The 27,868-nt window shown below is 38.9% G+C and overlaps 1 protein-coding gene and 1 long non-coding RNA gene across 2 annotated transcripts; one reads left to right on the top strand and one right to left on the bottom strand.

Moving 5' to 3' along the window:
* LOC119865671 lies at window positions 1–12,644 on the bottom strand. The gene is made up of 3 exons (XR_005369395.1): window positions 12,072–12,644; window positions 11,318–11,468; window positions 1–1,073 (listed from the first exon to the last, which is right to left on the bottom strand). It is a non-coding gene; the product is annotated as an uncharacterized LOC119865671 (long non-coding RNA).
* PDK4 (pyruvate dehydrogenase kinase 4) lies at window positions 12,634–26,048 on the top strand. Its single transcript, XM_038556875.1, has 11 exons — window positions 12,634–13,003; window positions 13,989–14,130; window positions 15,539–15,610; window positions 16,370–16,554; window positions 16,720–16,806; window positions 17,258–17,335; window positions 19,534–19,610; window positions 21,406–21,504; window positions 21,687–21,797; window positions 22,109–22,222; window positions 23,826–26,048. The coding sequence occupies exons 1-11, from the start codon at window positions 12,874–12,876 to the stop codon at window positions 23,967–23,969; spliced, it is 1,239 nt and encodes a 412-aa protein (XP_038412803.1). The 5' UTR covers window positions 12,634–12,873; the 3' UTR covers window positions 23,970–26,048.
* The last annotated feature ends 1,820 nt before the right edge of the window (window positions 26,049–27,868 follow it).

Here is a 27,868-nt window from a genome sequence, read left to right as displayed (position 1 = left end):
TCTCACATAACACAAGTATGCTTTTTTTCCTCTATTCTATTGCATTTTCATTCTAGTTGTGACCCATTAAACTGATTGCATGATCCACTAATTGGTCACGACCCATAATCTAAAAAGCACTAATGCAGAATATGGAGAATTTCTCTCTTAACCTGGGGTCATTTCAAATGTCCATGTTTTTAAGGATTCAAAAGCAGTGCTGTACATTAGAGCCACCTGAGACACTAGAAAAATAAAGGTGGCTTGGTCCCCTGGCTAGAGAGTCTGATTCAACTGGTAGCAAGCAGCACTCATTTGTAAAACCTCTAAGTAACCTCTAAGTAATTCTAACGTGTGGCCAGGATTAGGAACCACTGCTCTGGTATAGGGCAACTAAAAAGAAAACCTACAAGATCCTTTATTGCAGTCCAGTTGTCCAAAGAATCTTTCCTTGTGAAGTTATTTTACATAATACAAATTCGTCACTCCATAGGTTGTTTATCAGTTTGCTGCATTCAGTACAGGATGATCTTTAAAGCACCTTACAATCTCTGTTTTTCCACTTGAGCAGCAGAATTTCTAAAGGCCGGGAGGCCTAAGCACTTGGCCTCTTGCCTTGGACACAATGTTGAGGCAGGCCCCAGTTATTACAGAGCTGCCTCTGGTCTTTGTGACCTTTCCCCTAGTTAGCTTTATTTCCATGAACAGAAACTAGATGTCTGAGAGCTGACACATGGAAAGTGCTGTTCCACAGCAGTGACCTTTCACCTACTAAACTTCCCCTTGTTGACTCCACCACCAGTCCAGCCAGAACAGCCCAGGCTGTGGGTGTGGGGCTGACCTTTTACCCACTTAGCCAGGGAGAGGCCCAGCATCTGCTAGCTTTTACAGGATGGGCTGTATTTCTTCCTTCCAACACAATGTTGATGAAAACTGCGTGTTGAAGAATTGCTTAATTTTTATTTTTAAACAGGAAGTGTTAACGATGAATTAGGGCTGCAGAGTAGGAAAACAATCCTTTCGTTCCAATGTACAGTGCATTTTGAGGTGCCTCTTCTTGCAAGAGACGGTGGGAGTACCCTTCTGTAAAAAGGCTGAAAGAAAGAACACAGAAGGGGAATCCTGCACCTTTGTTCTTTGGACTCAGTGCGGTCTAGCAAAACACAGCCAGGCCCCTTTCTTCAAGCAAAGCATAAACATGTCATCCAAACTCAGTATTGTCAGATGTTCACATTTATTTTTCAAAAGACTTGTAGCCCCGGTGGCCCAGCAGTTTAGCGCCGCCTTCAGCCCAGGGTGTGATCCTGGAATCCCGGGATTGAGTCCCATGTCAGGCTCCCTGCATGGAGCCTGCTTCTCCCTCTGCCTGTGTCTCTGCCTCTCTCTCTGTGTCTGTCATAAATAAATAAATAAATAAATAAAATCTTAAAAAAAAAAAAAAGACTGAAAAGAAAAAGGAATGTGTGTCTGTGTGATTACTGTTAAAGCTAGTGTAGTTTTCTTTCTGGCAAAGTCTAACTGATGCTCTACATATGAAGGACATAAAAAAAAAAAAAAATTCAACGTCCTGGAAGAGACAAGCTGTTTAGTTTCTAGCGTCTTTTCAGTTTGATTTTGAACTCAGTTTTACACAGTCGCCTGGTTTGGACCAGGAGGAACAGGCATTCTTAGTTCTAAAGAGTCAGAAAAAATGTAAAATGTAAAAAAATCTGAGATTTCCCAAGCACAGAAGAGTGTGGCAAAGATTCCTGTTTAAAGTAAGACTGAGAAAACTCAGGTTTCCTCCTAACTATGTGTCCTGGGTGACTTAATGACTCCCCTGCCTCAGTTGTTCATCTGCAGGGGAAAGTGTAGCACTAATGAAGGACTTTCATGCTTGCAGTTGACAGGTTCACCCAGGTGCAGATTTTCCAAGTGGAAAGGGCAGGGTGTAGGCAGAGGTTGCAGGCCAATACATGGAGGCTGCTTGGACTTCAAGCCCTGGAATAACAAGGGGTTGCATCTTCCAAATCTGATGCTCTGATTCACTGATCTCTAGAGCACTATGTTGAGAAGACTCCTGGGCCAAACCAGACCAAACAGGAAAGGATGTTATGATCTATTGTTGGTACTGTCGGCCACAGCTGGAGAGAGAAGTTGTTGCACAAGACGTAGTTAATCAAACTAGTATTTTCAAATAAACAAAATTTTAGGGTGACATCTGTTTGTCTATCCTTTTACTGGTAAGCACTGTTAACAAGAAAACCACAGGCCCAAAAATGGCATCACTTAGACTGAGTTCCCAAACTGGGGCTTAATACTGACCTAATTACAGTTTCAACCTTCCCAGAAATGCATTCTTAACCAGCCAGTCAGGAATTTCCCCCTCGGTGCCAATGACTCTGCCACTTGGGCCCTCTTCATCCTCACCCACCTTGTCAAAGAAGAATAGGTGATCTGCATGATAGGACCCCTTGCTCTTCCCTCTAAAGGAAAGTGACATCCCCTGGAACCATCCTTTTTGTTTGCTAGTAACTTTCTTGTCTCATTCTTTTTCCATAAAAGCCTTCCATTTTGTACAACTCTACTTGCTAGATGGGATGCCACTCTCATGAATTGCTTGATAAAGCTAAATAGATCTTCAAAATTTACTCAGCTGAATTTTGTGGGGTTTTTTTTAGCAGCATATAGACAACAATGCATTGCATATACTAACAGGCCAGTACTTATCTGGGCAAGAAGGAATGTGTGCATAACTGACTAAATTTTCTCATTTTCAAGTGGATTTTCAGTGGGATGTTGACGTAGTTTTGATCACTCCTGCACTGGGTTAAGCAAAGAAATCACAAAAGGAAGTGACCTCTAAAATTTGTCTTCCAGATGACCTGGTGCCTGATTTGTGTTCCTTTTATCTGGAATACCAGGAAAGCTTGTCTAAGGCAGTGAGTCAGTTCTATACAAACCAAGGCTGGACTTTAGTTTTAACTTTTAGTGTTTTGGTTTTCCAAATAAGAGATTCCTGTTTGGACACCATGTGGGGTGAGGAGCCAGGAGGGCATGAGGGTTAAAAGGAAAAGAAATGTCTTATTTGGTGATAATCTCAGGAAGTTTAGGCAATGATCAGCAATCAGGGAAAAGGAACAAGTCACAGGCATAGAAGTAAAGTTTCAGCTGACAGTAGTTCAATGTCAGTCCACAGAAGGCAATAGGCAGGGATGATAAGGGAGAGAAAGAGTCGATTATGGGCTCTTGAGGCCTGGAGACTCCTAACCTCTCAGTTTACCCAAGAGGGTTAGAATAGAAGGCAGGAGAGCCTTCTATTGTGGTGGTGATCCAATTTCCTGTCCTGATTCTGCCTTCCAGTTCAGTCAAAAGCCTATTCCAAATGAGTATTTGCCAAATTTGTTTGCCTATTCTTTTGCTATATCTGTTGCTATTTCAACTTTTGAAATAACATCTTTTTTTTCTTACAATTAAGAAGTAACACAAGTTTTGTCGTTTAATATTTGGAAAAGCACAAAAAAAGCAAATGTAAATACTGATATATCTAGCCCACCCCCACCCCCCAATAACCACTATGGACATTCTGGGGTATTTTCTTTATATATATGTTTATGTATATGTCTGTGTACATAATATTAAAAATGTTTTCCACTAACATTTCTTATTATCCCATGACCCCTTCCCTCATTTGGGCAGCTGAACCATGCAAGATTCACATGGAAGCCAAAATGACTTCTATTTTGGGAGATCTGCTTTATTGAGATATTATGATACATGTTTTCTTTATTTTCAGATCCATAAAAACCTATGTGTGGTTTCTATGACCCATCCACTAATCCCCTAAATTTTGTTTGAGCTGTTGTCAAGTTTTATTCAACTTTTATTCTCTTCTGCACCTGTAAACCAGAGAATCTCTTTTAGTTTGAGAAGTAATAGAGGGAACCTTGATGTGATTTATTGCATTTATTAACTATTTTCCAAATCCCTTCTAGGCCTAAGGCCTTTGAAATTCATTTTCTTCACCAAACCCCTAGGAACATTTCAAGGGTAGAATGGCTGCATGAGAAATGAGGCAGACAGGCCTAAATCAGCTTCTAGAGTTTTCTTCAGCCCAATATGTATAGTCATAACAAAGGGGCACTAAGGAGGATGGGATATGTGACTATGGCCTGGTATGTTTCAGGAATAGCAGAATGAAATTCTGTCCATGTACCCAAGAGCACACATTCAGAGAAAGAGAGAACCAGGCTTGAATAGGTCTTTTAGATGAGAATGAAGGATAATAGAGCTACAATTTGCATTAACCAACAATCTAGGAGCAGATTCAATGAGAAGCATCTCAATGGATGCTAGCATGATTGGATGACACTAAGCACTAGATGTCCACCTGTCTTGATACTTTGGGCCTATATGAACTACTGGGAACATAGATGCAGCCTTGGGGGAAAGAATCGTAAAATCTCATATTAACTAAAGACCTCAGAATAGACATTAATCTGATTTATAGGAAAACAAAAGAAAAGAAAACGTCAACACTTGCATATTTTGCAGTTATGGGCTGAAATTTATATACACTCTATATACATAGAATGACTTAACTAGGGTTGGTTCACTCAGTAAGTGAAAAAGAAAGTTAAGAGTTTTCTAAGAATATAATCACAGTATTGAACCATGGAATCAACATTAGGTAAGGGGAAAAGAGAAGAGAAGGCATGAAAAAAGGCAGAATGGAGTCTCAGTGAATTTGGGAGTTGAGTCAAACACTGTAGGAGCATAGGAGGTGGCCTACAGGGAATGACATGTTTGTTTTCCATATTTTGGATGTGGTGGTATTATTTGTGAAGCCGAGTTCTAGGTTTTAGTCATGAGAATGGATAGATATTGGTGAACCATGAATAGATATTGATAATTTGAAGAGATTGATGAACTGGGGTATGAAAGTATGGGTGGATCATTCACAGTGATGTTGAAATCAACAAGAATGATGACAGGAATCATACTTCCAAGGAAGTAGCCACGTACTCCATATAGGACAGCAGTAAAAGGTAGTTGATGGTATTGTCTTATGTCTTGTCTTCAGAGGTCCGTGATTTTAAAGGAGAATGGAGGAATAGTAATGTTTTGAATGCACAGAAGTAACAAACAAGATGTGGGAAGAGGATGACACCCATCTTGCCTTCAGGCCATGAAATACTTTGAGTTGAGAAGAAAAGCCATCTACAATTAAGAAGTCCTATGAGACATGGTGTCCTCAAGTTGTGATGAGAATATAAAAGGAATACTCAGAGAAGAAATTGGAGATGCAGGAAGTTTGAGGACAAACACTGAGTTCCAGAAGGCAAGATGGAAGTGTTTGGAAGAAAGGCAAAGAGAATGAGAGGCTAAATCAGATTGGGGGAATACACAAATCGGTCTGGAAAAGAAATTAGTCAAAGATAGATGAGTTGAGGGGAGGGAATGTCAGGTCATACCTGAGTTAAATCAGGACTTGAGACATGTGAGGACTGGTTTAGGTAGACTCTGAGGTCCAAGAGTACAACATAGAGCCCAGAGAGCCATTTAGTTGAACTATGTGGAACCAGACAGCCACTGTTCACTGCTATACCTTGATGTGTTATGACAGCCTGGTAGAGAGGGATCCCACCAGGAACAGGCTTAGGAAGACCTGACTGCGTACTATCTCAGGGGAAATAGCCAGGGGGAAAAAAAATCTCACATGGAAAAATAACATGTCTGTTCTTGGTTAATAGATAGTAAGACAAAAGCAGCAGAAGAACAAGAAGATGATGGACCATGAGAATGAAAGAAGTAATGAAGCAGGGGATCTAGTGGGGTAATGAAATCATGGCCAAAAAAAAGGTCAAATAAGTGATGGGGAACAACCTTTCCTAGAGCAGTGTATTTTATATGTTGTTTATTGGTCAAGAACTATTACTGATTTTAGCGTGTAAAGCACAGAGTCATGCACTTTGGAAAATGTCATATGGAGATATAAAGTAAGAAGTGAGAGTTCTTCACATACCTTCAATACCATGATTGAATGTTGAGTATGGTTCCTTCCCAGTCTCTTTACATGCATACATCAACCCACATTCACATACATAGTTTTTATTTTTTTTATATAGAAATTAGACCTTACTATATACACATTGGTCTGTGACATGTTTTACAATTAACAAAATAGAGAGGACAGGGTCGCCTGAGTGGCTCAGAGGTTGAGCCTCTGCCTTTGGCTCAGGGCATGATCCCGGGGTCCCAGGATGGAGTCCTACAGCGGGCTCCCTGCAATGGAGCCTGCTTCTCCCTCTGCCTATGTCTCTGACTTTCTCTCTCTCTCTGTCTCTCATGAATAAATAAATAAAATCTTTAAAAAAAAACCCCAAAATATAGAGGACAATTTTCTAACACAGGTAATGTCAGTCTAGGTCCTCTGGTAAGCAGATGCTGAAAGAGGAATGCAAGAGGGTCTGTTTTTTGTTTTGGGGTTTTGTTTTGGATTTGTGGAGAAACAAAAGCATATGCTCACCAAACCAGTGGTTGTATAATATGTACCTGAAGCCATATTAATCTGCTCTAGCAAAATCACTATGTGTGGCACAGCAGAGCTACCACTCGATTGGTTTGTAACAGCCTACAGTCATTCTCAAGGAATCACCCAGTTTCTACAGATGAATTCAGTGGAGATATGATGGAACCAATACTCTTAAAATACTTAGAATGATGGAGTTCCATCATTCCTAGCAGGATACCATATTGGTTTGTATTTGCTACCTTAGTTATGGGCATTTTCAGAGGTTTATACTTGGCCGTCCCACTATGGCAGCTCTTAACCACATAGGCCACGGATCTAATGTGGGATTTTTCCAAATGCCAATTGCCAAGTTTTTAAATTCCAGTTATATGTACATGCAAGGACCAGGAGAATGATCTCTATCTCTCCCCAGTGCAGGACTCCTCTAATGGGAAATGTTCATTCTGGAGTTCCCAGCTGGGTTGGATGGGAGATGGTCTGAGAAAGGCTGAAGGAGGAAGCAATATTGGGTAGGGAAAGCTTGCAGACTGTGTGGCATATATGACATCTGTGGAGGGAAAGGGGGCATAGGAAGCAGAATTGAGCTGGGACAGACTCACACCGCAATGCAAATGTGACAAAGCCAGAGCCAAGAAGAGCTCCTCAGAGCAAAGAACTCCCATTAACAGAGTCCCACATGGAGGAGAGATGGCCAGGTACTTATCCATCACTGGAAGCCGCATAGCAAGAGCATGGCCTCAGTTGAAACACTGCATGGATGGCAGAGGTGCCGTAACTGGCCACTAGAAGCCAACTGCCGGCTCACCACCAACAGCAGGCATTATAGTGCACGCGAGTATGTCATTCATTTTTATCCGTGCCCTCATGAGTACACGTGTTTCAAACTTCTTTTGTTCTTGCAGGCAATACTGCAATGAACAATCTCATATGTCTATCTTTGCGCTGTCTGTTGGTAAAACTCTAGGATGTGTTTCTAGAAGTGGAATGGCTGAAACATGTGGTGACTATCCTCACAGTTTTTACAGATTCTGCCAATTGCCTTCCAAAAATATTTGCCAATTATACACTCCCATGACAGTAGAGGAGAACGCTATTTCCCCAGGACTTGCCAGCATGAGAAGATGTTATTAGCTTTTCCATTAGTTGCCATCTGACAGTAGAATTATGATGTAGCATTATCTTATTACTTTTTATTTTCCTACCCACTCATTAGTTTGAGCATATTTCCATATGTTCGTCACACATTTGTTCTTCTTTTAGTTAATTTTTAATTTCCTCTGCTCACCTTCCCTTACTGGCTTTTCAACACAAAATTCAGACACAATTAAGAAATTTTGGGTAGGGGATGGGGAGAAAGAATGCTCAGCCTATATTTGGGGCTGAAGCAAAAATTCTTGTCTTTCTATAAAAAGTCAAGATGTGTTAATTTCAGGATTCACTTGCTGTTTTTCCTGATAACATTGAAACTATAGGTGCCAAAACAGAAAAATGAACTATTTTGTTTGGTGTTGCTTTAGTGAGGGGAAGAATTTTAGTCTTTGTAGGTATAAGGAGGCATAGAATGAAACCAAGGGCTTCTCCAGAAGAAGTATTGTGCACAGAAAAAAAAAAAAAAAAAAGTAAGCTAGAGCTTGTAGGCTAGTTGAAGAGGGGAGCCTCATGTAAAAAAAAAAAAAAATGGTGAGAGGCTCACCCATCTATCTGCACTTCTCAGCAATGGCCTAACAGCCTTGAATCCTCACCGTCCTTTCCCCAAGAACCACTTCCATGACTGCTTCCCTAGTGGTTTCACATTAACTCACAGTGTTCCCAAACAAACCCATCATTGGTGCTCCTGCTCTGCAGTCAACCTACTCTTTCCTCCTGACCCTTTGACTTCTCTGCTTCTATTAATGAAGTCACTCCCTCCCCGTAGTACAAGCTTAGAACATCACAGAACTTTTTCTTTTCATTCTTCCTTCTTGGGTTTGACAAGAGCTGAGGAGTCCACAAATAAAATGGTCCTTTTCCTTCTCTCTCCCATTGTCCCAACACCTTTCCTTTACGTGTGCCTATGAACTTCTTTTCAATCTTTGTAACTCAGATGAGTTACCTCCTCCAAGGAAGTCTTCCTGGACCCCTGGCCACACACACACACACACACACACACACACACCTTATAGATATCACAGTATGTTTTCTTTAGATTATTTACATGTTTTTTTCCTGTCTTTGAAGACAGAGCCTACGCTTTTTTCATCTTTATGTCCTTAGTACCTATCATAGTGTCTGGTACATAACAGGTATTCAATGAAGTTTTATTGCATTGAATTGTTTAACTGCTAACAAGTTTGAGCTCCAAGAGTTCCATGTTGCCTACCTCAGGAATCTCAAAGTCCTCATACCAGCATTTAAGGTTTTTAGGATATAACCCTAAGCTCTCATCTACTTCTTTTTTTTAAAGACTTTATTTATTTATTCATGATAGGCAGAGACAGGCAGAGGGAGAAGTAGGCTCCCCACGGGAGCCCAATGCGGGACTCAATCCCTGGACTCAGGATCATGTGCTGAGCCAAACGCAGATGCTCAACCACTGAGCCACCCAGGCTTCCTTCATGTCCTTCTTCCTATGGGTACTCCAGATGGAGTAGTCATTATTTCTCCATATCTCTAGCTCCTACATCTGTGCTTTTGCTCGGCCTTAGACATCCTTCCTCACTATCAGTAATTTGCTAAAATCTCGCTCATGTTTCTCAATTCATTCCCAAAGCCAGTTCTCAGAGGAGGCATTTCCTCATCCCCCAACATAGTCCTTCCTCTAAAATCCTTCCTGAGCAGCATTATTATCACCATCAACATGACACATTGATCAAATCTCTTCTATAGGGATGCCTGGGTGGCTCAAAAGTTGAGAGTCTGCCTTTGGCTCAGGGCGTGATCCTGGGGTCCCAGGATCGAGTCCCGCATCGGGCTCCCCACAGGGAGCCTGCCCCTCTCTCTGTGTCTCTCATGAATACATAAATAAAATCTTTTTTAAAAAATCTCTTCTATAAACTGTCTTTAAAGGCGTTTAGTTGTAATTTTTTTGCTCTGGGGATTAAATGAAAATCCCATGAATAATTTTTTTAAAAATTAGCCATTATTTTCCATCATCCACTGAGTCTGAGATACATGAAAGAAGATATTTTCACACCAACCAAAGCATCTAGTCCAGCTCCTGGCATCTAGTAGCCTCTAAAAATACCAATTATAAGAAATATCACAGACCAAATGGTGATTTAAGCCTTCTTTTCCCCAATCTCTTTGCCATTATGCTTTCACCAATATTCCCTTCTCACTCCCCAAAAGAAGGCTCCTCAATCTCCTATAATTATTACTTCCTCAGAGAGACCTTTCTTGCCTACTAAATCTAAGGTAGCTCCTGCCTATTATCTATAACCTCCAGGAGAGAATACATCATGACTAACTTTGCTCCCTGCTGAAACAGCCATTTCTTAACTAGTCATTTTTCTCAAAACAAAACAAAAACTAGTCATTTTTCTCTTACATATTTTGTAAGTAATTTCTCCAAGTCTGTTGTTAATTTTTAACTTTAAATATTCTATATATATTCTATTATACACACACGCACAAACACACACACACACACACACACACATATATACTCTACAATACACACAACTATTCTCTTGCTTCCATCCATCATGGCTTTTGAAGTTCTTGAGATATACATATATTCCTAGAGGTGAAAAGATTGAAAAGGCATCTTTTTAAGGGTCTTGAAGCAATTTGTAAAATTAGACATGTCCAACCCTCTGGCAAAAGTGTCACTACCAGTGACCTTATGTTATCAGATTTTGCTAGGCAAGCTAGATAGTTAACTTGATGCGAGGTAAGCATACTCTTGAAAATTTCAGGAATCAGGTGCCTCAAGCCGGGGTGCTGTGTTCAGCACTGTGTACAAGGGGGAAACTTGGGTACTCCCCGCTGCTCATTAGCACCAATTCATTTGATAGTCCTCTGGTTTGCCTTTACTTGAATGAATGCACAAATCTGTCCATACCCATTGCCCCCAGACAATAATTCCCTTTGCCATACTTCCATAGCCACTGAATAGCCTCCAAGATCTCTGGCCAGCCAGAGAATACAAGTGTCACGGTCTTTCCAGGTCACTCTCTAATCATGGTAATACATAGTGTCTTAGCCAACTGTGTAAACAACTTTACCTGGCTATTCCAGCCCAGTTATCATAAACGTTGCCAATTATAACAGTTTCCATCATAGAGAAATGACGTTGGAGAATGTAATGCACTGTGAGAGTAACCCGGGAAATATTATTGGATGGGATGACATGGAGACAAAAGTTTGGTGACCTCCGTACACACTTAGCACTGAGCCATCTCTGTGAATATCATATGACTTCCCCTGATCTTTAGTCATCCCGCAACACGAAGGGAAATAGTCTGGGGTAAGCCAAGAGAGCACTCAGTGGGGCTTTCCTAATTTAGACCTACTTGTAATACATCATTTCCATTGCCTTTTCTCTGCAAATTAAAGAGTATAATTCTTTATAATATACACAATTGCCTATTCTAGATCCCACACACATGGAAAGAAAAGCAAGTGCATTGCTTTATTTCTTTTCTTAGGATGTAATCCAGGGAGGAAAAATGTGTGTGTGGGATTTTTACCTTAAATTTACTTGCTTCATCAGAGAGAGTTTCATTTCATTGTTTGGCTTCTTGTACACATTTTTTGTTTTGTTTTTCTTTTTTCTTGCTTCATTAAGCTATGCAAATAGGTAATAAAGGATTCATAGTACAAGAACACAAATCATAGGAGTACCTGGGTGGTTCAGTTGGTTGAGCATCCAACTCCTGATTTCAGCTCAAGTCATGATGTGGGCATCATGCGATTGAGGCCCATGTCCGGCTTCATGCTGTTCAGGGCCTGCTTAAGATTCTCTCTCTCTCCCTCTGCCCCATGTCCCCACTTGCTAAAAAAAATTTAAAAAAAATAACACACACACACACAAATCATAGTGTTATCAAACCTATTTCCAAGTGTAGATGCAATTTAGGGCTGCCCCCAAGTTCCCACAACTGTTTAAGATTGAATAGTGATAAAGCAAGGAAGGAATCACAAGGATACATCAGACTTGGTCCCAACCTTGATCTTTTTCAGGGAAAGAAGTTCAGAGAGGAGAATACAGTAACATAAATAGCTACAATATCATGTCCTAGGTGAAAAAAGGCCATTAGGAAGAGGGATGGAGGAGAGGCAATCAGGAAAGATCGCTTGCAACATATACTTCGTGCCAGACATTTAAGAGTAGAAAAGACCATCTTAGGCAAAGATTTGGATTGAGGACATTCTATATTTTGGATTGAGGTCAGAGTGAATAAATTCTCTGATGGTAGAGGGCAGGGAGTTAAACTGACAAACTGATCCCTTCATAACTTTGCTTTTAATTAACAGAGTCAAACCCAAAGAGGAGACTATATTACTGGAGAAAACCAAATTGATGGCCTTTTATGGCCACAGGGGGTAAAAAAAAAAGTAAATGTATTTGGGTCAGTTACTCAAGCCTAAGTCTTACCTAAAGGAACCTCCAGTTCCTGCCTTGTCCTGTTCGCTCAGGGAGAAAACACTAGAGATGGTTAGGCTGCTTCTCTGACTGTCCAATGGCGGAGAAGCTCATACCTTTGAATGCAGCTGATTGGCTACTGTAAAAGCCCGCTCTGGGCGAGGACCAATGACATCCCGGAGTTCAGATTCTTGGAAATAGTTTCTAGTCGGGAATGCGTGACATTGACACAGTCTCTCGTTCGTAAACAAGGACGAGCCTGGGCGGGCCCCCAGCCCACGCGTCCCAGGCCCGGGTCCCAAGCGGCTAATCTCGAGCTCCGGTACCCCAGATGCCCGCTTCACCTTCCTCCGCCCCCGGCTGACCCCTCACAGCCCCGGGCCGCCGCGCCAGGTCCCGCCACCCACGGGACCCGCGGCCGGGGGCGGGGCCCAAAGTTCTTTATCTGAGCTGATTGGCGCGGCCGCCGCCGGGACGCGGCTCCAAGTCCCGGTGACTCCGCCCCTTCGGGGCCGGGGGGAGCGTGCGGGGAAACCAATAAAACCCCGGGAGGCGGCGGGTCGTGGCCAGACGCGAACCTGAGCGTCGGGCCCCTCGCAGCTCCTCGGCCTCACTGCCGGCTCCTCCACTCGGAAGCGCCCCGGAGTCGCAGCCCAGGCAGCCCAGGCCGGGCGCACGAGCCGGCCCTCCCGCGCCCCCTGCCCAGACGCGCCCCGCCCCGCCCCGCGCCGCCCCGCGCCGGCCCGCGCCGCAGCTTTCCTCGGCCTCGGAGCGTCCCCGGCCCCAGCGCCTGCCCGTCGCGGTGGGCGTCGAGATGAAGGCGGCCCGCTTCGTGATGCGCAGCGCCGGCTCGCTGAGCGCGGCCAGCGTGGTCCCCCGCGAGGTCGAGCTTTTCTCGCGCTACAGCCCGTCCCCGCTGTCCATGAAGCAGCTCCTGGACTTCGGTGAGCTGGGGAGGGAGGTCGGGCGGGCCGCCGGGGCTGGGGAGCCGCCCCAACTCTGAGCCCTCGGGCGGGGGGGCGGGGCCAACCGCTTAAGATACCTGGACGCTGCTCTCCTGCTGTCGGAAACCTGCAGCAGAGCCCTCAACCCTGAACCCTCGACGCCGGGGCGCCTTACCCTGGCCTAGAGCTAGCTGCCTTATTTCTCACAGTTTGCACCTACAGGTCAAGGCCGCTTGCTGACCCACTGATGCTGGATGGTTTGAGCTCTTATTTCCGTGCAAGCTTCCAGTCAAAACACTTTTCTTGCTTTGAGCCACCGTATCACAATGAATTAAAACCTTTATCCCCTCCTTCACAACATTATATACTTTTTTTGGAGAGGATTCTTAATGTTATAAAGCAGCCTCAAATTAAGTGAGATTTTATCGCTTAGCCACCTTCCACTTGTTGACAGGGTACATTCATCTGCATTGTTAACAGTTTTGTCTCTTTGCCAGTATGATTTTCTGAATATTTGCCTTACTGCCAGAAATGTTTACAAACCTTCTGCAGCGGTCTTAAAAGGAATATTTCAAGAATTTAAATGTGATGATATTTATCACTAATGTGGAAATATCACGATTCTTACCCACTGTCTTATCCTTCTACTTCAATTTCGTATCTAGAACCCTCTGAACGATGTTGTCTGGTGGACATTGTGGTGTTGACAGCTGTGGGACATTCTGACTTAATGGAAGTGAATCCTCTTCCCCCCAAAAAGGAAACAATAATTCTCATATTGGTCCTTTAAAAAAAAAAAAAAAGACAGTAAAGAAAAAGACCATGAAGGAGGAGATACTTCTTATTATAAAGAGTAACCCAACTGAGGGTGAAACTATAATTTAATGATATGTGTATGTGTTCGATATTGGATATCTAATGCTACTCAAGTGTATGATTCAGATCTACTTTTTTTCAAAAACTAAATAAATATTATTTATTACAGGTACAGAAAATGCATGTGAAAGAACTTCTTTTGCATTTTTGAGACAAGAATTGCCTGTGAGGCTGGCCAATATCCTGAAGGAAATTGATATCCTCCCTGATCGATTAGTCAATACCTCTTCGGTGCAGTTAGTTAAAAGCTGGTAAGTGGTGAACCCATTCTGAAACAGTCTCTATTTTTAAGACAAGTATCTGAGTATGAATTCTTATAATACATTAACATCATCTTTGGAAATGGGTGGTCTGAACAGTAAGTATTTTTGAAAGATGTAAAGACTTTTTTTTAGTAAGTTAGGGTAAGTTATCATAGGGACAGTTATAAAGCTATAAAGAGACATTTTGCCCTGAAAAAGGACATACTTTCATGATATAATTGTATTTTAAGTAATAAGAGACAGAATTTGATATTGCACATGGAATCCTATTCTAGAAATAGAAGGACTACTATTTAGAAGGTCTAATCTTTGTTACTTACAAATCAATTAACAGCAGGCGTTGGGTTCAAATGCCACCTCTGCCTCTTCCTAGTTGTGGAATTCTTAGCAAGTATCTTAAATTTGCTATGCCTCAGTTCCTGCATCTGCTATTGAGGAAAATAAAGTATATGCTTCAAAGAGTTTCATGTGAGTGAAATTAAATGAGCTAATCCATTATAAAGTACTTAAAACAGTACCTAGCGCAAGCCAGAACTTAGTAATTGTCAGTTATTGTCATCTTATTTTACAAATAAGGATCCTGAGGCTTGGAGAGGGTAGATCACCCAAAGGAACAAATTTTCAGAGAACAGGACTAGGATATGCACTGAGGCAGATATTCGCCAGAGCCTCACCCTAATCTACTGACAGACAGCTTTTTGTTCATTGATTCTAGAAATATATATGTGTTATAAATATTATATAGTCTATAATCAAATTATAAATATTACTGTATATATTGTTAAACAGTTACAAACACATAATCCATAGTATTTGCTGCTTTCACGAATTCTCTTCACCTATGAATGTAGTAGGAAAAATTAGGAAGCTTTTCTTAAAAAGCTGTTTCTAGGGGCAGCCCAGGTGGCTCAGCAGTTTAGCGCCGCCTTCAGCCCAGGGCCTGATCCTGGAGTCCCAGGATCGGGTCCCAAGTCGGGCTCCCTGCATGGAGCCTGCTTCTCCCTCTGCCTGTGTCTCTGCCTCTCCCTTCCTCTCTCTCTCTCTCTCTCTCTTTCTCTGTCATGAATAAATAAAATCTTAAAAAAAAAAAAAGTTGGTTTCTAAATGCTATAAAAAAAGAAAACACTTGCTAGATAAAACAAAAACTACTGACTGGAATGACTTAATCTGGAGTGATTAAAGAAATAAATTTTAAGTTAGAAATTTGAGGGTCAAAGTCATAGCTTTGGGTTTTTTTGTTTGGTTGGTTTGGTTTGATTTTAGATCTAAAAAATGTGCTGGAGGAAAGTTGTAATTTTAAACATAATGCTTTCTCTTTTCCAATCATTTGAAATGATTTAGTCACTTGTATCTGACAATTCAATTTTAAATTTAAAGCACACCTGTCACTTTACAGGTATATCCAGAGCCTGATGGATTTGGTGGAATTCCATGAGAAAAGCCCAGAAGACCAGAAAGCATTATCAGAGTAAGTTTTATGCATTAGAGTGTCTAAAACTTTGACTATTTCCAGACATACTCCTAAGATTTTTTTTTTTTAGACATGAATTAAAGGATCCACAACTCTGAATAACAAATACCCTCTGCCTTACAAATGACAAGTTTTGACTTGTTGGTTTTTTAAAAGTGATGAAGAATGATGACATTGAAAATGATGCTAAGAATGAACAAGTGTAGATTTATTTTTAAGGAAATCTATTTTTAGTATACATTTAGTCTGATGACTAGATTCACAGGTAGATTTACTATGACATAGTATCAGTATATGTCATTTTGTCATTGGAGATAGAACATTTTCTTTCAGATTAACTTATAGTTTCTCCCTATAAGAATAGGAAAGAAGAATCTTTTTATAAATCTGAGAAGAAATCTTGATGTTTTTTTCCACAATGGCACTCTAGACTTATCTTTAATATTAATTATTTTTTAATTATTATTTTTTAAAGAGAAGGCTTAATGAATTCCTAGAATGAATTCACCAGTTAGAAAGCTGGTATTTTTATGTTAAGTGAGAAGCAAAATAAATCTGTTTGTAATACTATCTCCTCTATTGTAGTTGGAGAATCTGTAGTGAGAACCTTAATAAACCTTCATCCAAACATTTTATCATTTGATTCTTTAGATGGGTACTTAAAAAAAGCTTCAGCCTTCTTTGAAGTAATCTAAGGCATATAAGTGAATGAAACTTACTTGAACTTTCTCTAACTCTAAATGTGTTTTGGCTTAGTTTTACAGATACTCTCATCAAAGTTCGAAATAGACACTACAATGTAGTTCCTACAATGGCACAAGGAATCATAGAATATAAAGATGGCTGTACAGTTGATCCAGTCACCAACCAAAATCTTCAGTATTTCTTGGATCGATTTTACATGAACCGTATTTCTACCCGGATGCTGATGAACCAGCATAGTAAGTTAGCTCATCATGGTCATGATATACTGAGATGGGTATAGAATATCAGCCATACCCCAACCAGATGTTTCATTATTCAGGGGTTCACATTCTTTTTCAATGGTAGTTTTAATCATTATTATCCTAGTTTTTATGACATCTTTTGTTTTTATTCTTCAACAGTTCTTATATTCAGTGACTCAGAGACAGGCAACCCAACTCACATTGGAAGCATTGATCCAAGCTGTGATGTGGCAGCCGTGGTCCAAGGTAATTTCTAGATTTCTGCATTTCCCTTATTGAAAATGTACACTGTATGATTGACATATCTATAGTTGAGGTGACTTTGTGAATGAATTTATATCCAGAGTGTTCCAGTTTATGTTTTTATAAATACTGTCATGAAGATCCTTTGCTTTTGAGAGTCAGGGGTTTAAACATTCATTAATAAAATTAAAAAATCCATACAGTAATGGCCTTATTGTTCTATGTTCTATTTAATCTTTGAAGTGTGCATATTCCTATCGCCACCCCTATAACATCAACACTGTCTTAATTTTTTCTTCAATAAAATATTAAAGAGATATTTTTTCATACAGGTGAATCTGTACTCTAATGAACATTCTAAATTAAGGGTAGTACGCACACTGATGATCACATGAAAATTTTACTTGGCATAAACTCATTTCATCATTATGAAAAAAAAACCCTTCTATTTCAGATGCCTTTGAGTGTTCGAAGATGCTTTGTGACCAGTATTATTTAACGTCTCCAGAATTAAAGCTCACACAAGTGAATGGTAAGCAATAAAAAAAAATATTTTAATCTATGGAAAATTCACTGTTCTCCCAGTATAATTACTTCTTGTAAATACAAAGCAACTCCTGCATTCCTTTTCTTCCTTCTGAACTTGTCTAGAATTTGTATGCTTCTTTTTTGAAGCCAAGGTTCTCTTGATCTCCATTGCAGAGTTCCAGTTTGAGCATATTCAGTTGCTAATGATGATTCATAAAGAGGCAAGGTTTGAACAAACAATTTAAGATTTAGAGTAGCATGAGTTCCAGTGTCCTAGATCAAAGAAAGATAGCTTATTGCAGAATATGAGAGTCAGGGAGGCCAGAAGTAGGAGGAGCCACTTGGTAGCAGAAATAGCCTCCTAGAGAAGTTACTCATGAGACCTGGAAACAAAAACACTTCAAATTGTACTGTAAGCAATAAGGCAGTCACAGGACAAATACTGTGTGATTCTACTTATCTGAGATATGTTAAGTAGACTTAGAGAGGTAGAGAGTAGCATGGTGGTGGCCAGAGGCTGGGGGCTGGGGTAAATGGGTTATTTTATTTTATTTTATTTTTTATTTTTTTAAAGATTTTATTTATTTACTCATGAGAGACAGAGAGAGAGAGAGAGAGAGGCAAAGACATAGGCAGAGGGAAAAGCAGGCTCCGTGTAGGGAGCCCCATGTGGGACTAGATCCAGGGACTCCAGGATCACGCCCTTGGGCCAAAGATAGGCGCTAAACTGCTGAGCCACCCAGGGATCCCCGATATTTTATTTTAAAATGCTATTTAATGGATATAAAATTTCAGTTACGCAAGATTAGTAAGAAGGTAGATCTCATGTTAAATGTTCTTTTAAAAATATTTAAAAAAAATAAAAAAAATAAAAAATAAAAAAATATTTTTAAAAAATAAATAAAAAATAAAAATAAATTTAAAAAAATATTTTTAAGTTAGGCAGCCTGGGTGGCTCAGCGGTTTAGCACTGCCTTCAGCCCAGGGTGTGGTCCTGGAGACCTGGAATCGAGTCCCACATGGGGCTCCCTGCATGGAGCCTGCTTCTCCCTCTGCCTGTGTCTCTGCGCCTCTCTCTCTCTCTCTCTCTCTCTCTCTGTGTCTCTCTGTGTGTCTCATGAATAAATAAATTAAATCTTTAAAAAAATAAAATAAAAAATAAATAAAAATATTTTTGAATTACAAAAAAAAAATTTAACTGTTCTGTAAGTATGCACCACTGTTTTGGAAGCAGACCATACTTCAGTGGCTTCAGATCCAGGGTAACTGAAAAAATAGGGTCTTCCCACGTTGAAGTGATAATATGATGAATGCAAGGCACTTTTTAAATCTTCTCCCATAGTGCTTCTCAAAGCAGGACAGTTAAAATTAAGTTGCTCAGATTAAAAGTACTCTAACTCGTGGATTGGGAATATGTAAATATAATTGCTAAATTAAAAATAAGAATACAAATAAAGGTTGAAAAAGAACTCTAAGCATTAACAGCATTGTTGCATAATACTTGTAGATAAACTGCTTGAACTGTTTGATAAAATAAGGAGGGAATTGGGCCAGGCCTTCTGTTTTCTGATTCAAACTTTGCCAAGGCCTGGGACACCAAACAATAATACTTTTATTTTTCTTCTCAAACAATATTATGAGGTTTTTGTTTCTGTTTTCTTTTGCCTCTCAGTGAAATGTAAGCATATTTAGCCCCTAAGATTTAATGTTTGGGTGATAAAAATCAAGAATTTTAAATGTGTTATTTTCCCACAAAATATGAAAATTATACCTAACATTAATTTCAGTATTATTCTATGGACACGTTAACTCTTTCTTTTTTCTTAAAATGTATGATTTTAACTCTGAAATACCTCAGTATAAAAGTTTTGAAAGCAGAAACAAATAATCCACCTAATCTAATTTATAGTACCCTGTCACACACTTCATCTGACCTTATACATTTGTAGAGAAATGCAAAAATTAATCATAGAGCACAAGGCAACAACCCTAATAGCATTTTGAAAATAAGCCAGTTGTGTTTACTGTTTAAAAGAAAAGGGTCTAGGGTAGAATTTCAGAGGAAAGGAAGATGGGGAATATTCTAATCTCAGGAATAAGGAGTATCTATTAATCAAATAGATATTGATAAAATATTGATAAAATATCAAATATTTTAATGAAATATTTACCAGTTCTAAGTGAGTCTAAATTTTTTTCTAGGAAAATTTCCAGGCCAGCCAATTCACATTGTATATGTACCTTCTCACCTTCATCATATGCTCTTTGAACTATTCAAGGTATGACACTTCACAGTGATTGCAATTTGGGTTGTTTTTTTTTTAATTCACATGTTACATTTTTATTTCCTTTATCATTTCCCGCTGAATGGGAGCTTCACTGTCTTCTCCCAAACACACTTTAGTGCTCCTAATAGAAAGAAGCTATAGTTAATGTTTGAAAGGGCACATGCAGTTCATTAGAGCATCAACACATATTTGAGAATGTGCAATATGATTCACGATGTCTTAATGCTACCTGTTCTTATTATTTCTTCAGGTGTCCAACAAAGCACTAGTCATTCATGCATTTGTTAAGGAAGGTCAGGGGGTGAATGCTTCAGTGAATGGGGCCTTGTTACCTCCACCCCCATAGGATGGTCCAGCTCCAAATCCCAATGCTCAGGTCCAGAGTTTCTGCAGGTGGCAGGGCTCCAACCTGAGTTTAGAATATACTCAGAAGTCAGTCATTTCCTTCCAAGATCAACTTGAATGTGCATATGAATCACCTGGGGTTTTGTTAAAATGTAAACTCTGATTCAGTGTGGCTGGGAATGGGTCCTGGGGCTTAGAATTTGTAATAATAAGCCCATAGGTGATGCTGCTGGTCCACACTCCACACTTTCTATAGCAAGACTGTGACAGTGCTTCTCAAACTTCAGTATGCATTGGAATCACCTGGAGGGCTTGTTAAAAACACTTACTCTTAGGCTCTGGCCTAGAGATTTTGATTCTGTACATCTGAGAATTTGCATTTCTAACAAGCTCACAAAGGATGTGAATGTTACTAGTCTGGGATAGCCAGGTACCAAGAAGCAAATCTGTCCTGTGTTCTAAGACCAAACTAAGACTGTACTTACACCAAAAAAAGAAAACCTTCTGACACTTCATGATGCTTTCCAAGAGTCTCTTGGACTCCTGGGGGAGGAAGCCTAAAAAAAGAGAAATTTACCTCTAATTCTGATGTAGCTTTTCTCAGAATTTACTATTTCCTACCTTATTCTAATGTTAATGCAATGAGGTATTGATTATACTACAGACATCTGATCTTTTTTCTTTTACTTCAGCTAATGATTAGAACTTAGTATTATATAGAAACCAGAAAGCAGATAATGTACCACAAGGAGGTTAGAGAGGAAAACATGTGAAATAAACCAAAACTTTATCTGTGTGAGACGCACCCAGTTGTCTGAAAACTTGTTTGAGTTTCTTCTCTGTTAAAGGACAAAAGATACTTTTTCATTGATTTCATTTATTTTTAAATTGAATGGTCCAATTCCTACAGTTATTTTGCCATCATTGGTAAAAGTTAAGATGATAACCAATGCAAATTGAAATTTAATTTAGAATTATTTACTATCCTTTTAAATAGTAACAACCTTTCCTGGCAAGTTTTATAAAAGCCAATAAATTGGTTCAATGATTCACTGTTCATTTGTTATGTAATAGTCTTTGGTGCTTGGATGTAAAATGTAATGGAAAGACAGAAAAGAGAGAGCCAGGAAATGGACTATAAAAACCAATTTCTACATTTAAATTAAGCTTACAAATAAGAACTTGACAGCTAGCAGAATTGTTTTTCCATTAGACATTACTCCCAGGAGCTATATTACATGGTAAATGAATATTTTTCATTATACATCCTGCATGACACATTCATAAATGGCTATTTACAGAGCTGTTTTACTACTAACTTAAAAAAAAATAGGAACTTTGAATTACCCTCTGTGCTGCTTTTATTTTAAACATAAAAAACAGTTATTTATTGTTTCTCATTCTTCTGCCGTTGAATTCCTTATGGTTTTGATTTCTTTAGAATGCAATGAGGGCAACAGTTGAACACCAGGAAAATTGGCCTTCCCTTACACCAATTGAAGTGATTGTTGTCTTGGGAAAAGAAGATCTTACAATTAAGGTAACCATTCTCTGTTTTTCTTTTGAGTCTCTCTGGAGAAAACTAAAAAAGTGTCAATAATAATAAAGCTCTCCGCTTTGAGAAACAGATCAAAGTCATGGACATCAGGTGACTTTTAAATAAAGGAAATATAGACAAATGTACCTTGTTTTTAATGCTTGGCTTTGGTTTGTCTGTTTAAGATTTCAGACAGAGGAGGTGGTGTTCCCCTGAGGATCATTGATCGCCTCTTTAGTTACACATACTCCACGGCACCAACGCCTGTGATGGATAATTCCCGGAATGCTCCTTTGGTAAGACCAATTAGATGGCCAAGTTCACCCCAGCCACCTAGTTATAAATGTAAAGCAAAGGAGTACAAGGAAGTATTTAGTCAAGCTACTCAATTTAGTTAAATTGGGCAGGGGGTAGGGGGTATGAGAAAGCATGATAAAGCAAGCTGAAGACAGTGAAACAATTCTATGAGAGGTCTCTGATTGGAAGTAGAAAATACTTATCTGGGTTCAAGAACATCAGCAGCAGGGAGGATAATAACTCCTTCTTACATTTTGTATTTCAATGATCATGTCCACTTCTTTGCCAGTAACTGATCTTTTCCCTCTAGGCTGGTTTTGGTTATGGCTTACCAATTTCTCGTCTCTATGCCAAGTACTTTCAAGGAGATCTGAATCTCTACTCTATGTCAGGATATGGAACAGATGCCGTCATCTACTTAAAGGTATCCTTTCAACCCAGTAGAAATAATAATATTTCTATTTTTAAGATTTAATTAATTAATTAATTTATTTATAAATTTATTTGAGAGAGAGAGAGTCCATGCAAGTGGGGGAAGGGGCACAGGGAGAGAGAGAGAAAGAGAACTCTTCTTGGCTGAGCATGGAGCCTGATGTAGGGCTTGATCTCACAAGCCTGAGATCATGACCTGAGCCAAAATCAAGAGTCAGGCACCCAACCAACCAAGCCACCCAAGATGCCCTGAAACAGTAATTCTGAAAGCAGTTCTTTTCCGGACCTCAGTTCCATGGTCCATAGTGAATACCTCAAACTAAACTAATGCAAATAATGACCAAAAGTCATTTCATTTTCTTTTTTTTTTTTAATTTTTATTTATTTATGATAGTCACAGAGAGAGAGAGGAAGAGACATAGACAGAGGGAGAAGCAGGCTCCATGCACCGGGAGCCCGACATGGGATTCGATCCCGGGTCTCCAGGATCGCGCCCTGGGCCAAAGTCAGGCACCAAACCACTGCGCCACCCAGGGATCCCCATTTCATTTTCTGTTTGATATGCATAGACATACTATTTAATAATATTTAATATGGTTACTTACCAATCGGAAGTGGGGCCAGGACACCTGCTTCAAGCGAAGCCAAATTGTTTCTCATAAAACATATTAGTTTCCACATAAGGAGATGTTCACGTGAATTTTTTAAACCAACACCTTTTGGCATTTGTGAGAATAGCTGTACCATCATTTTATTTAAACTCATGGGAAATAGATGCTAATTATGTTCCAGCCTAGAAAACAACTGATACCAAGATACTTCAGACCTTCAGCTGACCTTAGTAGAAATCCAGGGAAGGAAAAGCTAACTGCTCACAAGCTAGCAATGGGACAATCTGACATTTCCTAGTTAAACTTTAAAATTTGGTACATGGTTTTTCTATTTCTGATAAAAGCTTCAATGTGATTTGTTAAGGTCACTGTCCTGATTTTTCATCATTTTGCAGCTGTTTTGACTGAAATGTATTTACAGACATTAGTATCTAAAATGTGAAGCTCGTAGGCTCTCATTGTGTGCAAAGGAATTATTTGCTCAGAGGCCTTGGACTATCTGAAATAGTTAACGTATTCATCTTATAGAAAGTCTTCGAAGTACTGGGAAAGATTAAGAGATCACAGATTTCTATTATCAGACTTTAATAAATTAATAGCATCAGATTAGAACTCTATATCACAGATACAAAGGTTTTTGTAAATAAAGAATAGCTTTGTTCTTCAGTTCTATCACATCAGCAATATCCAAACAAGGGACCTGTGTAAACATTGAAGACAAATTCTGTTCCTCAATTTATAGTTGTATATATACTATCTCAGCCTCTAGAGGGTAGAAATAATATTTGGTTTTAGTTTTTTTTTTTTTTTTTATACACTGTCTAGCGTACCATCAGCTATGTATGGTGTGCTCTTCTTATTGAATCAATTAAAGGGATGTATTTGAATGTTTGAATACTTTCTTCTGAATGATCACATCAAGTACAAATTATGCCATGAAGAATTTCTTTGGGTTGATTTTTTTCTTCCCTCTCTTCTTTTCAGGCTTTATCTTCAGAGTCTGTAGAAAAACTCCCAGTCTTTAACAAATCAGCCTTCAAACATTATCAAATGAGCATCGAGGCCGATGACTGGTGTATCCCAAGCAAGGAACCAAAGAATCTGGCAAAGGGGAAAGTGGCTCTGTGAAAGTGGACACTCAGGACACTTTAAGGGATCAAAGTGGGTCTAAGCCAGTGCTGCTTCCTGAATGTTTGTGTGTGAACTCGTTTCCTCAAAAACAAACAAAAGCAACAAAGACTCCTTGTTGGGAACAGTGGTGCAAGAAGGAACGAAGCCCGTTCCTCGGACCCAGGAGAGTGTAATGTAGGTGTTAACAGATGGCCAGCTCTCTAGGTCTTTAAACTTAGCATAACGTACAAGCTTCTATCAGATCCTGAAGCAGGAAAAGCTTCAGTTTGCCCTGTCTTTATCGACAAGAATGGGAACGAAGTAAAGATATAAGCTAGCAGTTTCAATAGACTGATATTTTAGGCCTGTGATTGATGGCATGAGATAATGGTATTTATTGCATATCGAGTGTCAATATGCCAGTATTTCCCTGACATCAAAGGGTTAGGGCTTACTTTATGCTCTGTAATTAGAAATGTATGTAAAGGTACATTTCTTGTATTTCTGTGTTCTCTAGGGAGGAAAAGCTGGTGACTAAATAACATTTACTTTGTATGTTATTTGAGTGAGGGAGGAATGAGTCAAAACGTTTTGGAAATTCAGAAGAAAGCCTCTTCTGATAAATACCGTATCTTCATTATGCTGCTTTCCTGTTTACACTTCATATAATAAGTGAACACTTATTGCCAGGTGCCTGCCTAGTCTTGGGTGAGTTTTAAAATATGCACTGAATTGAGGATGTTGGCAGTTGGAGGGAGAGAAGAATTGCCAAAGTGATAGCAAAACTCTCTTCGCCTTACTTTGTTTATAAATGAAATGTACATTGGAAAAACCAATGTTAGGGAAAGAAACTATACATTCAGAACCTAACTCAGTAGGAGGGGCTGTTCACTCCCCTGCAATGGTGGTAATCCAATGATGGCATTCCTTTTCTAGGCTTAAAAAGGTATATTTTTGATACATGTAATTATATTCTCTACACTCCTGCATTAACATGTCCATAAAAATAATTCCTAATTATCAAGTGATTCAAGAACATTCAAACTTAAATACTTCTTGGGATATTTCTAACAAACAGCCTGGGAGTAAGAGGTTTTCATTCCAGGTTGCTTTCATTTGAATCATTGAGACTGAGGGATGATAAATGAAAGTTGTAATGCGTATGGAACTTTTGGGGACTTTGATATAATCTGTAGGCTGACAGGCCGGTCTAGCACATCACTCTCACAGAAGGAAGAGAAAAACAGAAAGAAGGAAGGAAGAGGGAAGAAAGAAACAGAAGACAGGCATCTTGCTTCCCCCCCCACCCCCACAAATTATTTTAAGAAATGATCTATATTTTCATAGCTAAATTACTGGCAAGAGGATGAATTGGTCTTTAAAAACAGAATGGCTTCTTTAAATAGTTCCCTCACTTTTGCAAGGTAATAGTCTTTTATGAGATAATCTCATCTGTGACAAATTGGTAGGTAAATTGGGATATAGAAAAAACCTAGAATTTTCTGCATTGTAAAATAATAAGTACTGTTTATGTTTGTATATGTAGAATTTAACATTTGTGTTTAATTTTGCTGTGGTCTAGAATTGTGGTGTTTCTGTAGTGGCCATAAAGGCCTGAAATGATTTATTATGGATGTCAGACTTTATCATGAGAAGTCCTAGGTAATGACTTTTCTTGATGGTGGGACTCTGACTCATGCATTTATCAATTACACAAAATTATTTGCAATAGATTATTTGACTTTTCAGTTTTTACTGAAATTTTAAACATTTTGCATGTAAATACTTGTATTTACCAAAGATTTAAAGCAGTTGATTAATTAATCCAAACACTGTGAACTGTCTTTGAAATACTAGAGAAAAAGAAATGTTAATATCACAGTAACATCAACTATACTGTATAAATAGAGTTCTATAATACAGAAATAGTCTACATTGGTATTTGTGAAATCTATGGAAGAACTTTAGGATTCTAGCAGATGGATACTGAATGTTCAGGCCCACTTAAGTTATTGATGTATAAATTGTGTTTTTGTCTCTATGTACAGAGATGTAACCATTTTTATAATAAATATTTTTATTACAACAGGAAACATAGTCTTTTGAAATTCATTTCTCAAATAGATGGCAAATTACTAAGAAAAATTTGAGGTAAACATTTTCCTCACTTTACATATAAATCTCATTCATCTATATATTGGGTATAGCCTTTTATAAAAGTATTAAAAGCAACTTAAAATTTTGATTTTTAAACAAAAGATAAGTACTTTATAGCAGAAATTTGCAGTTCTTCTTTGCTTTCTTGTGTATGCTTCAATAGCACATCACATAGTACACAGTGTATTAATCTACATGAATATATTGAATATATTCCATAATCATTTTTGCAATGTATACATTCTGTACATTTTTGGGGTAAACTTTAAGTTTCCCTTGGTGATTGTACTTACATAACAAATATAGTAAAGTACCAAAATAATTGCCTAGATAATTTAGGTTCCCAAACAACTTCTGGATTAAATATCTAGATAATAATAATGTAGAAATAAGAAATTATAAATTAATCTTCACATTGTCTTTCTTAACTAACTTAGTCCTTTGTCTTTAGATAACATCCTTTGCCTAACTTCACAATGCCCTTATTGGCAAAGTTTTGTAAACAAAAAAAAGAAAAAAAAAGAGGGGGGAGAGGAAAGAAAGAAAAAGAGGAAGAAAAAATTAGTAGAATAGATTTGTCATAACTAAATTCTAAAATCTTGTCAGAATAAGCATATTGGAATCAGAAATGCCATCAACCTAAGGCATTAGACCCAAAAAAAACATACAGGAAAGCCCTTTATCAATGACCGTCTCCTTTATTTACTACCTTACTTTCTTTCATCAGGGAAATACTGCACCATGTGTCTAAAGAAAGCGCATGCACACATGCATACACATGCAAACACGTACACATGTACCTGGAACTTAGCTGTACAGTGTCCTTAGACTAAGCTGCCTGGAAAGTAGAGAGTTAGTGCACTGTATAGGCTCAGACTCTTCATCCACATTTTCCTAAAAACTGCAGGACTTCAAGTCCCACAATTCCCCACATATGCACACACACATCTTTTTGACTCAAGTCAAAGGAAACTAATTTCCAAGTTAAACAAAGTTGGCTGCATTTTCATCAAACTATCATTATACCATTTCTCCCAAATTTCAAATTTGGCTAGCAATGGCAAAAGCATTTGATCTTAATAACTACAGTGACATGTACAGTGAGAGAGGAAAGAAAAAGAGATCTTTGAAAGCTAGTAGCTTAGGCATTGACCTTGATAATTTCTTCATTCTCAGCTATACTTTCAAGTAGTGCACTTAGGCTTGACTGTGTACCAACACTGCAAATGTACATGAACCCTGTAGATCACTTTGATTTGGCCTGGTGAAAGAATTGAGGGACTTTCATAATTTCACAAGAGCTTAGATAAGAAGTCCCCACCCCCCCCATCCCCCGCTGTGAACACGGAGAGCAGTGTTCCATTAATGTGTTATCCATACACCTCTCTTTTTGATTTTTCACTTTTTACCTTCCATCACAGTTACTTAGGCAGTCCATAGACATTCACTGGACAGATACAGAAATAAACACATAAATAAACTGCCTATAGAACAGCATCTGCATTTAAGGGGAGATTAGACTCTGTGCACATCAAACTTTACACAATTTTATGCTTTAAATGGTATTAAAGAAGTTTTACAATGTTGCAGAAACTCTGGAATACTTATCCAAGCAAGTTAAATTGCAACTGATCTTTGTTTCATGTTACTCTCTGTTGGTGGTCTTTGGCCATTGGAAATTATCACATATTTCGAGAGAAATGAATTAACAGGTAAAGTTATTAATACTAAGGAAATCTCTTGAGCAAATGGGTCAGTGT

The sequence above is a fragment of the Canis lupus genome, chromosome 14, assembly GCF_011100685.1.
Source record: "Canis lupus familiaris isolate Mischka breed German Shepherd chromosome 14, alternate assembly UU_Cfam_GSD_1.0, whole genome shotgun sequence".
NCBI classification, from domain to species: Eukaryota; Metazoa; Chordata; class Mammalia; order Carnivora; family Canidae; genus Canis; species Canis lupus.
This window is presented reverse-complemented; position numbering and strand designations above follow the sequence as displayed.